Genomic DNA, 12,636 nt, shown 5'->3' with positions numbered 1-12,636 from the left:
GTATAAATAGGAAGATACAACTGCTATTAATTAACTTTTAATGATTGGTACAAAAACTGTAGAAATAATGTGGACTGGGCGAGTAATTTAGAAATTATGCACATTTTTGGTAATAAAGTTTCATATATGGTATAGATAAGAAAAAATCCCTTAAATATGTCGGGACGGATAATTGATCCGTTTTCATTACCCGTTTTTGACCCGAACCATATCCAACCCAACCCGACCCGCCCGTATGCCACTCCTATTCTAGATTATGGAAACACTTCGACCATAACTTCTAAAAGTCATCCCTCGCTAGAAATCCTCTTGCAAACTCTTTTTCTTCTTCTTTGTGTTTCATAGCGAACCTTTGTATTAGCAACTTCTAAGTTTATTTGGGGAACGGCAGAGTTTTGTAAATTAAATTAGTATATTTTTTAAAAAATCACAAGGAAGAACACAAATGCTTCCCCTACTCATTTAAGCCCTAATTATAAATTATAAATTTCCAAGGCAGAAGGGGTATCTAAGTTCCCTAATTGTTTCGATGAAAAACGAACACAAACATTGAAGACAAAACGGCTAAAGACTGATTGTTGGATAAAAACTAAGTAGATGGATTGGGGGTTTGATAAAAACGAAACACAAACATTGAAGATAACAATGTTAAAGAACAGAGTGTTGTATAAAAACTAGGTAATGAAAATTCACTTTTTTGAAATGGCACCACCTGAATTAGTCAAGTAACTCATTACTTAATTCTCCTCTGTTGCTATGATTTATCTTGCATCCCATTTTCTACCTGATTTATCTTAGGTGTTCTTTTGAGACACATTAGGAGTATAAAAAATACTTGTCAACATCCTCAGCACTTTCTATTACTGGCATCAGTCCTAGTTTCCGGAAAGGAACGCCTTTCTGTTTCATATTGAGTCCTCAAAAGTGCGGCCCAATTGGCTTTACACTGCTTTCCTTAAGTTTATTTTTAGCTCAGGGAAAGAAAATAATTTAGCATCATGGCACCAAGCTCAACACCAGTACTGCTATTTAGCCTTCTTGCTTCACTTTTTGTTGTTACCTCTGCTCAAAACTGTTCAAACTACACTTTCACAGCCAATAGAACATTCACCTCTTGCAAAAAACTTCCATATTTAGAAGCCTACTTGCACTGGAACTACAATTTCCCCAGCACAAAAGTTTCAATTGCATATAGAGCTAAACAAGATTCTACGAGTTGGGTAGCGTGGGCTATCAACCCTACTGGACAAGGCATGATCGGATCACAAGCATTAGTTGCTTTCCACAACTCAAATGGCAGCACAATAGCTTATACAACACAAATAACAAGTTACAGTCCATCAATGCTGAAAGCAAATCTTAGCTTTCAAGTTTCATATTTATCTGCAGAATACTCGAACAGTGAGATGATTATCTTCGCGACTATAGGGCCACTGGATAATGGAACCACAGTAAATCATGTGTGGCAAGCTGGAAGCTCAGTCTCAAGTAACATCCCTCAGATGCACTCATTATCATCCCCACACCTTCACTCATTTGGCAAAATAGATTTTTTGACAGTTTAAAGACAACTGCCTGAGAAAAAATAGTCATCTTTGTTTTTTTGACTTATCAAAGAAATGAATAAATAGTCATCTTTTGGTTTCATCCACTAATTTAGATCAGGTCCAAATAAAAGTTTCACGCAAATTACCGTGAAAGAAGTTGCGGCTATTTTCCAAGCATAAAAAGGTCATCTCTATAATCATCCGACTCTGCTCATGCTTTCTGTCATCTAACTATTGTTTGTTTAAACACAAGGCAGACACAAACTAGTCCACATTCTAACATTTGGGGTTTTCAATTTATCATATGTCAAGGTGACTTTCCAAAAAAATATAACCGGGAGGAACACCGGGATAAGATTAACTAGTGAAAAATCAGTAGAAGTCGCAAACGTTGATTCAACAATCTTTGGATGAAACTAATCATCCAATAATATACTCAACACCCTCAAGACTGAAGGGGATGGTTTATCTGGGTAATATGAACGTATAAACATGTTGTCAATTAACCGATGCAGCTCACCGCACATTGACTATGTCATCAGCACACACACAAGGTGTCTTCGGGTGCTATGAATGTGTAACCATATTGCCAATTAATTGATGTAACTCACAAATCTTTGACTCGGTCATTGGCAACTCCAATGTCATCTGCACAAAATATTTTAAAGTTAGATGTCAACAACTCAACTGAATAAGCCAAAAGAACAAGAGGGCAACTTGGCTAAAAGGAGACTTTAATTAAGCCTCCTTTTTGGACTAAGTTGACAAGCATAAGATTTACAAAGCCTGAATTCCCTTTACCAACTTAGACGTAAATTTTGCACAAAGGTGTTAAGATTTCATCCATTGAACTCTCATTTGAGGAGTATTTAACCCATAAAGGCCCGAGGACGTCTCCAGATCGGCCATCAATTCAATACTGAGAAAATGAAAAGAGAACTCTCCACTCACCTCGTTGAAGATTTTACTGTAAGAGGTTTCCTTGAAACCCTGCAATAGCATTTGAGGTTTCTTGTCAGACTGTCAGCTCTGTACATCTAAATTTTACATGTTCTTTTTTAACAAAGTTTACATGTAAAAGGATCACATTGATGTGCATGTTGGGGTTTATAGAGAGATACCAATTTTTGGAATAGACCGAGAGAGGCTTGATTTAGCTCTCCAATTTTGACGCGGAAGGTATGTATCTTGAAATTATCAACAGCAAATGCCATCATCATGAGAACAGATTCCTTCCCAAGCCCTTTGCCACGACTATACTAGCAAAAGCACCATAAGAAATTGAAAATTAGTCAGTGAAATACAAAAATCTGTAGGGACATTGACAACATACAAACAAATATATCGAAACGAACTTGTGACATGCACAGAAGTATGAGAAATACATCAAACTTGAAACAAAAACGGGAGTATGAGATATATATCATTGACAGAGATTACTGTTAAAGGTTAACATGTCAATGTCATCTAATGATTTTAAGAAACATCTGGAAGCATGCGTTAAAATCTTAATAACAAAACAGTCACATATAAGAAGGATATAAATGATGAACTATCAATAAGAAGCAACAAAATAATCATACACGTAACTTGTGCTGGGGCCAGAAAAAAAAAATAGAGATACGCAAATAGTTTCTCATGGATTTCTAAAGAAATGAAATTCTAGTAGTGGTGATTCAGTCTTTGAGCTATCAGCAAGAAGTTTCAGAATCAGAAAAAGCAATACAGATTTCAGCCGCTTCATAAATTACAGATGAAACAGGAAACTGGTGTGCTTGCGAAAGGATGAAGTGGAAATGCTCTAGAAAAGAAAAGATAACAAGCCGAACTAGTGAACCTCTGATGCACTTGAGAATCCAGCGTCAGCCCGAAAGTAAGAACTATTAGCCAGAGGCCCAGAAACACTAAAAAGGCATTCTAGCTTCTTACATCCACTTCATACATTTTCTATGCTCAAAAGTCACAAGAAAATTTCATGCAATGAATTGTGCAGTTCTCCCTCAATCAAAGAACAGAGAGTCCTAGGACAGAGGCTAGGAAAAACCCAATAGGCTAACCCTGTAATGGTTCTTCGTCCTAATCCTAACTGGTGAAGATAGACCAATTTTCACTCCAAAATCACAACAATAAATAGCAATCTAATGTTCTCAAAAGAAAAAGGTTTTTCTAACGAACTGATCAACTAGTGACATGACATTAAAAAGTCAAGTAAAACGGGAATATGGAAGCATGTATACCTCTTTGGTTCAGCTATCATGATCTCGACTTCAGCCATTTGGGGATCATCCAAGTCATTCACGTATATGTTCACATCACCGACCATGGCTGTCAAAAAGAAATATGGTCACAATTAAGAATCACATATCAATCTGCAATAAACCAGGTTTCCTCACACTAGCAATCATTTTTGGACAACCAATTGGAACCAGCAGCAATTTCCCTATATCTCAATTAACATGGTTTTTGCTCAAAACTAACTTCCCCATATGGATATCAACTTGGAATCGGGTGCGCATACAGTCAACCCCCACTCTTTCCACTTGCTAAAATATTATTGAAGCTACTCAATAAAAAAAATTGAAAAACAAACAATTGCAAAAACCAATAAGAAAATACGAAGAAAAAACATAAGTTAACTAGTCGCAGAAAAATTCAGATCCTAATCGTAAGAGTTTCATACCTTTGTATGAGCATACATAGTAAACTACTATAGGTTCCGTGCTGATCAAAGATCATAGGTAAAACCAAGGTAACATTAACGTTGAAATAAAGCTACATGGAGAGATCAAACTCGAGATAGTTGAGAACTAAAATGAGAAATGCGACCTTCAACATGAGGTTCTCCATGGATGAATTTTCCAACAATTAGTTCCCTGTCCAATATGATGAAAGTCTGCTCTGCCATTAAAAAAGCATTTCCAATAAAATTTGTAAGAACCACATGAAGAAATATACTAAAAACCATTAATTTCCAGAACATCACTATTTAGTCCTTCCTGTCCCAATCAAAAGCCAAGAAAAGCCCAGTTCAGGAATGATTTACCACTTAAATCTACCATCCGACTAAGAGTACAAGGTCAGCAAGCTAATCTATAAATCAAACTTATAATTGGTCCTGACATTGCATTTTTCCACAATTCAACAAGAAATGGTGATTCAGGTGCCTTGTAGCAAAAATTTCATAAAATAATTCAGGTTTTTCGTTACTAATATAAAAAGGATTCAATGTCTCTCTGCATTAATACTTTCCAAAACGTTAAAAGATCTCAGTTTCTATTTTTGGAACCAAAAAGGAAACAAAGAAACACAGAAGGTTAAATTTCATTCAGAAATAGAAATGAAAGCCATACTTAAGGTTAGTCTAGTGGTAAGAGCACCGCACGAGATGTGTGGTGCACCCTCGCCATGGGTTCGAACACTGCCGCAGGTAAAAAGCCTCGTATTTAAGCGGAGAAGGATAAAGGATCAACCCTATTATCGGTCGAGTTCCAAACTGCATGCCACTAGCCCTTTGGGATTTTTTCGTTATCAGAAACAGTACTTCAGGGAAAGATAGTTTTTTTCTTCAACAATACATGAGAAGACACTATCTGTCAGCATCAGATTACCCTCCAAAACGTTAAAGATTAGCACTTTAATTTTAGAAACCCAAAAGAAAAAATCTACAAAGATACATGGGAGGTGAAATTTCAATCAGAAACAGAAAGCCGCATATCATACTCTTGATTCAACAAAAGAAACAGTAATTAAGGCAAAGATAGCTCTTTTTCCAGTAATAATCAAAAGGGTAACTAAAGAAACAGTAATTCAGGGCAAAGATAGCTTTTTTCTTCAGCAATAATCAAAAGGGTAACTATCTCTCAAACATAGAGTAACATTAGAAGGTGAAATTTCAATTAAAAAATGGAAGGCATACATACTTAAGGGGTCTTGGGTCCAAGAGAGTTGCATTTCATATTCTTGATCAAGGGAGAGGGGTTCGGAACCAGTAGCTTGGAGGAGAAAAGGGTCTTGCATCCATTCATGATACTTTGGGACATGCTCTCTCATGTAAGGTACCAGAGTCACCTTCTCTCCTTCTAGACTTGCCTTCATCTCTCTCTCTCTCTCTTTCTCTCTCCGAGGACGTATAGAGTTGCCAGTGAGCAGCTTAATGTTAAAGCTAGTATTCAATGGGCTGCAATAGGGAAGTGCACAGATAGCCCTATTTTGGTACCCCTGCTATAGGGAGTATATTTTTGCATGTTTAGCCTCTTTAGAATCAATTTAGACACGTGACTTAAGTTGCAAAATTCCTTGTATGAAGTTGCAAATTTTGTAAGTCTAACATATTTCTTGTGCAAGCAAACTTAAGTCATTTTTGTTTGAACTTCATATATAAACTTTGTTTGAACTTCAGATATAGACGACTGGAGTCGAGCTTTATAGCTGAATTTTAGTGTTGCGGAATATCGTGGGTTAACTAGCACACAATCACATACAAAACAAATAGAGAAGAAAAATCAACACAAGAATTTTACGAGGTTCGACTAAGCCTAATTCTCGGGGCAAAAACAGAGAGAGTTTTCCACTATGAATGAGAAGAAAAGCACAGTACAATCTCTAAGATCCCCAACTACGACCCCTATATATAAATCCCAAAAGGTCCCTAACATCTAAGAGAAAGGTTTCTCAATTTAACAAGGACTATATGTTTTCCTTTCCCAAATCTATTAGGACAATGGGTTTTCCTAAACCTATAGGAATGTGGGTTCCTAAAAATATAAGGAAATTTTAATTTTCTAGATGCGCTTTTAATGCAAGAGCTAACTTTTCTAAATGTGGGTTCCTGGTTTCGGCATCTCCTGGGTCCGACTCACATAATAGACAGGAAATTGCGTACCTTGCTCTTCTCGAACCAACACGCCACTTACCGCCACCTCGGACACGGCTAAATACAAGTAGAGTGTTTCATCCTCCTTCGGAGTATGGAGCAGGGGTGAGATCGAGAGATACCGTTTTAATTCTTCCAAGGCTTGTTGGCACTCTGGAGTCCATGCGAAGTTTTTCTTCTTCTTGAGTAGGGAAAAGAAATGATGGCTCCGATCTGATGACCTCGAGATAAATCAGCCTAGGGAAGTTATCCATCCGGTCAGCCGTTGTACGGCTTTCACATTGTTCACTATGGTGATTTCCTTGATGGCTTTGATTTTATCGGGGTTGATCTCGATACCCCTGTTCGACACCATGAAGCCCAAGAACTTGCCCGAGCCAACTCCAAAAGCGCATTTCTCGGGGTTGAGCTTCATGTTGTACTTTCTTAGGATATCGAACGTCACCTGCAAATGGGCCAAATGGTCCTCGGTGCGCAGGGACTTAACTAGCAGGTCATCAATATAAACCTCCATGGCATTGCCTATTTGATGTTCGAACATCTTATTAACTAGGCGTTGATATGTGGCTCCTATATTTTTAGCCCGAAGGGCATTACATTATAACAATACGTACCATACTTCGTGATGAACGAAGTCATTTCCTGGTCCTCCGGGTTCATTTGAATTTGGTTGTACCCGGAGTAGGCATCGAGAAAAGTAAGGATCTCGTGGCCGGCCGTAGCATCGATCAAACGATCGATGTGGGAAATGGGAAAGAATCTTTAGGGAATGCTTTGTTCAAATCTTTGCAGCCTACACACATTCTAAGTTTATTCCCCTTTTTAGGGATTACCACTACGTTAGCTAGCCATTCGGGATATTTTACTTCCCTAATGGATCCTATCTTGAGAAGTTTGGTTACCTATTCTTTGATGAATGCATGCTTTACCTCAGACTTAGGTCTCCTCTTTTGCTTCACCGGCTTAAATCTGGGATCGACACTTAGTCGACGAGTAGTTATCTCCGGTGGGATCCCTGTCATATCTAAGTGGGACCAGGCGAAGCAATCAATGTTATTGATAAGAAATTGAATGAGTTTTTTCCTGAGTTCGGGGGTTAACCCCGTCCCCAGGTATACCTTTCATTCTGGAAGATTATCGATCAATACGGCCTGCTCGAGTTCTTCGATCGTGGACCTCATCGCATCCGATTCCTCGGGGGCAACGAAGGCTCGGGGGATGAGGAATTATTCTTCTTCGCCTTCGACCACCTGTTCATCGATCACGTGTCCCTCAGGCCCAACCGAGGGTATGGGCTTTGATTGCTATTTGGCCACATGTTTGTCCTTTGACTTTTCCGATATGGATGGTGTCGATATCGGTGCCAAGTCGTGTACTGCAAACATCTCCTTAGCTGCATGTTGCTCTCCATATACTTTTTTCACGTCATCCTTTGTTGGGAACTTCATCATTTGATGAAGGGTCGATGGCACCGCCCTCATGCTATGGATCCACGGCCTTCCAAGCAAAGCACTATACCTCATGTCACCTTCGACGACATGAAATTTGGTGTCTTGTATGGTTCCGGTCACGTTGATTGGGAGGATGATTTCTCCCTTCATTGTTTCACTTGCCATGTTGAAGCCATTCAAGACTCGAGATGCTGGTATGATTTGACCGAGCAATTGAGCTGCTCCACGACCCTTGACCTGATTATATTTTCCGAACTACCTGGATCCACGAGAACACGTTTAACTTGAACGTTATTTAAAAGGATAGAAATTACCAGTGCATCGTTGTGAGGCCGAGATAAGGCCTCGATGTCTTCCTCGCTCAAAGTGAGGGTGTCCTCGGGCAGGTAGTCCCGAGTCCGTTTCTCCCTTATGATGGATACTTTGGTATATTTGAATATCTGTCCTGTGGGACGTCGACTCCATCGATGATCATGTGAATGACATGTTGAGGTTTTTCAGGTTCATTCTTCTTGTTTGCATCTCTTTCTCGGAAATGGTTCTTGGCCTGGTCGCTGAGAAATTCACGAAGATGCCCCTCGTTGGACAACCGGGCTACCTCCTCTCTAAGGTGCCTGCAATCCTCGGTCCTATGCCTATGAGTACCATGATACTTGCACATGAATTTGGGTTCCTCTGAGAAGGATCGGTCTGTATAGGCTTGGGCCATCTAGTATCTCTAATTTTGCCAATGGCTGAGATGATACCCGAGGCATCGACATTGAAGTTGTACTCCGATAATCGGGGTGCCTCCACCGGTCCTAATTGACTATCGAACCCGGTTTTTCTCATGAGTTCTTGGGAACTTTGACCTCGATCTGCTCTTCATTATTCCGAGGTATCTTACGCCTTGAAATGTTCCTTCGATCCTCGACGTATGGCTGATATCTTTCCTTATTCGGCCTTGACCCCTGTCTGCATTTCCTGACTCCTTTGCTAGTAACCTGCTTGGATAAACTAAGCCCGAGGGGGCTCCCAACTAATTATCCTCGACCCTAATTTTTGATTGGTACTTGTTATGCACATCCGCCCAGGTCACGGCGGGATACTCGATCAAGTTCTGCTTCAGCTGCTTCGAAGCTATCGAACTTTGTTCATTTAGCCCCTGAGTGAAGGCTTGTACGGCCCAGTCATCGGAGACCGGTGGTAACTCCATTTGTTCTGACTGGAAGCGGGAGACAAATTCCCTTAGCATCTCGTTCTCCTTTCGCTTTATTGAATACATCGGACTTCCTTGTTGTGACTTTTATGGCACCGACATGTGCCTTTACAAATGAGTCTGCCAACATGGCAAACGAATCAATAGAGTTCGGGGGTAAGTTATGGTACCAAATCATGGCACCCTTAGACAGAGTTCCCCAAACTTTTTTAGCAAAGCGGACTCAATCTCATCGTCTTCCAAATCATTTCCTTTTATGCCACAAGTATATGTGGTGATGTGCTCGTTGGGATCAATGGTCCCGTTGTATTTTGGGATGTCTGGCATCCAAAACTTTTTCAGGATGGGCTTCGGAGCTGCACTCTGGGGAATGGTTTTTGCAAGAACTTCTTCGAGTCCAGTCCTTTCAAAATCGGAGGTGCTCCCGGTATTTGGTCGACCCTCGAATTGTATGTTTCCACCTTTTTGTCGTTGTCCTCAATCCTTTTTTCTCCTGACTCGATCCTCTTCGTGAGTTCCTCGAGCATTCTCATGATGGTAGGGTCAGTTCTCGAGCCGTTTTTGCTTGATCTCTCCAGGGTTGGCTCAACACGATAAGCGGTTTATGGCCCAGCCACGCTCGGAGTCTTTTGCTGACTCTGCAACTGGGCGATAGCAACTTGTTGTGCTTGCAACATCTCAAAAATCACTTGTAGACTAACTTCTCTTTCTCCTTGATCCTATGTCCTTTGAGCGTCAGGTGGATCCTCTCCGCGTACACTTCCTTCGACATCAGTGTCCAAATCGACTTTTACGGCAATGTGTGAACCAACATCAACAGGGTTTGGCGCTGGTGCTACCCCAGGGTTTAGCGGTGGCACACCGGTCCTTGAAGTTGTTGCATTGTTTTCCCCATGGGATCCGAGACCGTCGTTTCCATGCACAGGTGCGTTTGCTGAGCTAGACATATCTTGGCCTGAAATCAAAGAATCTTTGACAAGAAAAAGTGTGAAGAATAACGTGTGTTATAAGAAAACTAGCACTAAAATAATCACTATTATCTTTAGCCCCACGGTGGGCGCCAAACTGTTTACCTAAAAAATGTGAGTAACAAGTGATTTGTGGTTTTAAAGGTATGTGATTTATTCCAATACTAGTGAATATACAAGTAATATTCGGTTTAAGTAAGAAGAATTGATGAACCAAACCAATGTTGTTAGAGCAACGGGGACCTCGAGCTCGATTATCTCGGGAGCCTGAGGTGAGCTAAGAGCGAATAAAGTATGAACAATAAAGTAAAAACAATAAAGTAAAAACAATAAAGTTGAAGAACAATCGTGGAGCACAGTAAATGAGAAAAGCAGAACATAATGTTCTATTGTAGTGAATGAGATGATCTTTACAGATGATTGGGGTCCCCTTTATATAGAAGAGGAAAACCCTAATATGGTACATTTCCAATTATGGTAATGAATTCTATTGGTACAGCTGTATAACAACCTAGTACGGACTCGTACTATTCCGTACAATTCTTATCCCTTAATTTATGCCCTGATCCACGTGTCCTTGAGAAATTCCCGCTCTTTCTTGAGTGTCATCGAAATTGTACTGTCCTCGAGGCAGATCATAATGGGTCTCCGATTTGCTTCTCGAGGTGCACACATCCCGGCCGGGCTCGATTCTTACTTCTGAACTCGAGCTCGGGGTATGATCAAGTCTTCGAAATCGAGCTCTCCAATTTAGACCGTATATAAACCTATACCCATATTTTTAAAATTATTTAACCTATACCCTAATTTTAACAACTTCAGACGCCTCCTCTTCTTCCTCATGACCTATGCGCTCCTTTCCCCCTCTTCTTTTCCTCTTCTTCTTCTTTTCTCTCTCAAACACATGAGACTTTGTGTAAGTATTATTGATTGGATATGAAGTACACGGTTTTGTCTATCGTTATTTCGATGGTGAATAACAGAGGTAGTGATAAAGTAATTAGAGGAAATTAGAGAGCACCAACACTAGCAAAACAATTTGCAACGAATTGCTTCTTTGGTTGCTTGGTAGTCTAATGAGGATTTCATAAAGGCTGCTTGGTAGAATCCTGAACTTTAACTAAAATTATTTTACAGTTTTACTTATAACAGAATAATTTCTTCTTCCAATTTGTTCTCAACACCACTGATGTGGAAATTTGCACTACAAATTATCTGAAGTTTGCACTATCTGAAGTTAAAATATAACAAGTTGATTTTGTCCTGAAGTTTGCACTACAAATTGAAGAACTTCAGACAAATTTGTTCTAAAGTTTGCACTATGGAGTGAAGTTGTCCCAATTACCTTTGCAAGTTAGGCCAAACTTCAAGTGAAAATATTTTGAAGTTTTGCTTTAATAAGGCCACACTTCAGGCAAAAAAATCTCAAGTTCAAACTTCAGACATACACAATTGAATTGAAGTTTGCCCTTGCTATGAACTGAAGTTTGCCTGATTGCCTTTGCAAGTCAGGTCAAACTTGAGGCAAAAATATCTGAAGTTTTGCTTTGATAAGGCTACACTTCAGGCAAAAAATTCTGAAGTTCAAACTTCAGACATACACAATTGAACTGAAGTTTGCCCTTGCACTATGAACTGAAGTTTGCGTGATTGGCTTTGCAAGTCAGGCCAAACTTGAGGCAAGAATATCTGAAGTTTTGCTTTGATAAGGCTACACTTCAGGCAAAAAATTCTGAAGTTCAAACTCCAGACATAAAATTTTACTACTCCAGGCCCGTATGTCTGAAGTTACCCGAAAAGTGGGTACTCTTGCAATTTTTTGTGCAAAGCGGGTATAAGTTAAATGGTGACTCAAAAACTGGGTATAGATGCAAATGCCCCGACAAATTAGACGTAAAATATGGGAAAATAACACTGTATAGCCGCTCTCAAAATAATAATCGAAAAATATATATTTGTATACAAATATTTTCTGTATATTATGTACAAAAATATATAAATTTTATATACTTTTACAGCTATTCGAATATAAATAGTTTTGGTCGAGAGTGAAAGTGATTTTTGCCCTAAAATTATCAGAGGACAGTCTTTGTGCACAGTGCCATTTAAAGTGTGATCACTTTTTAAAGTTTTTGCAACAATAGCCATTTAAGTTCATGTCTCTCGAGACTGAAGTGGGCTCTACTCCAGAACAAAAGAGCTGAAGTGGAGGATAACATTAGACAAGAGATTGAAGTTGGCCTCAACTTTGTAGTTTTGGTCTGAAGTTGAACTTGAACTGCATACCTCAACTTCTCCCCAGTCCCCATGGACTGAAGTTAGGCTTAAACAGAGTCCAAATTCAGCCTCAATGATAAGTGGCCAGAAGTTAAATATTTTTTTAAAATGACTAATATGGCGTTGTGCAAATAGGCTATTTGTGCACTTCACCCAAGTTAGGCTCGATAATAATCCATAAGCGAGGATGATTTTAACTTTAACGATAATTTCTAGGGTTCCTCATAAAAATTTCGACAAAGTTACTAAGGGACCTAATTAGATTAGCGGCCAAAATCACGTGGTTCATTACTCAACATGTGGACACCGAGGGGGGGGGGGG

The 12,636-nt window shown here is 39.5% G+C and overlaps 2 protein-coding genes across 2 annotated transcripts; one reads left to right on the top strand and one right to left on the bottom strand.

Moving 5' to 3' along the window:
* Positions 1 to 444: 444 nt before the first annotated feature.
* On the top strand, positions 445 to 1,963 carry LOC109208940 (cytochrome b561 and DOMON domain-containing protein At5g47530-like). Its single transcript, XM_019372097.1, has one exon. The coding sequence runs from the start codon at positions 999 to 1,001 to the stop codon at positions 1,563 to 1,565; it is 567 nt and encodes a 188-aa protein (XP_019227642.1). The 5' UTR covers positions 445 to 998; the 3' UTR covers positions 1,566 to 1,963.
* LOC109208939 (N-acetyltransferase 9-like protein) lies at positions 1,864 to 5,692 on the bottom strand. Its single transcript, XM_019372096.1, has 6 exons — positions 5,468 to 5,692; positions 4,374 to 4,445; positions 3,785 to 3,872; positions 2,669 to 2,801; positions 2,499 to 2,537; positions 1,864 to 2,195 (listed from the first exon to the last, which is right to left on the bottom strand). The coding sequence occupies exons 1-6, from the start codon at positions 5,640 to 5,642 to the stop codon at positions 2,115 to 2,117; spliced, it is 588 nt and encodes a 195-aa protein (XP_019227641.1). The 5' UTR covers positions 5,643 to 5,692; the 3' UTR covers positions 1,864 to 2,114.
* Positions 5,693 to 12,636: the final 6,944 nt, after the last annotated feature.

The sequence above is a fragment of the Nicotiana attenuata genome, unplaced genomic scaffold, assembly GCF_001879085.1.
Source record: "Nicotiana attenuata strain UT unplaced genomic scaffold, NIATTr2, whole genome shotgun sequence".
Lineage (NCBI taxonomy): Eukaryota > Viridiplantae > Streptophyta > Magnoliopsida > Solanales > Solanaceae > Nicotiana > Nicotiana attenuata.
This window is presented reverse-complemented; position numbering and strand designations above follow the sequence as displayed.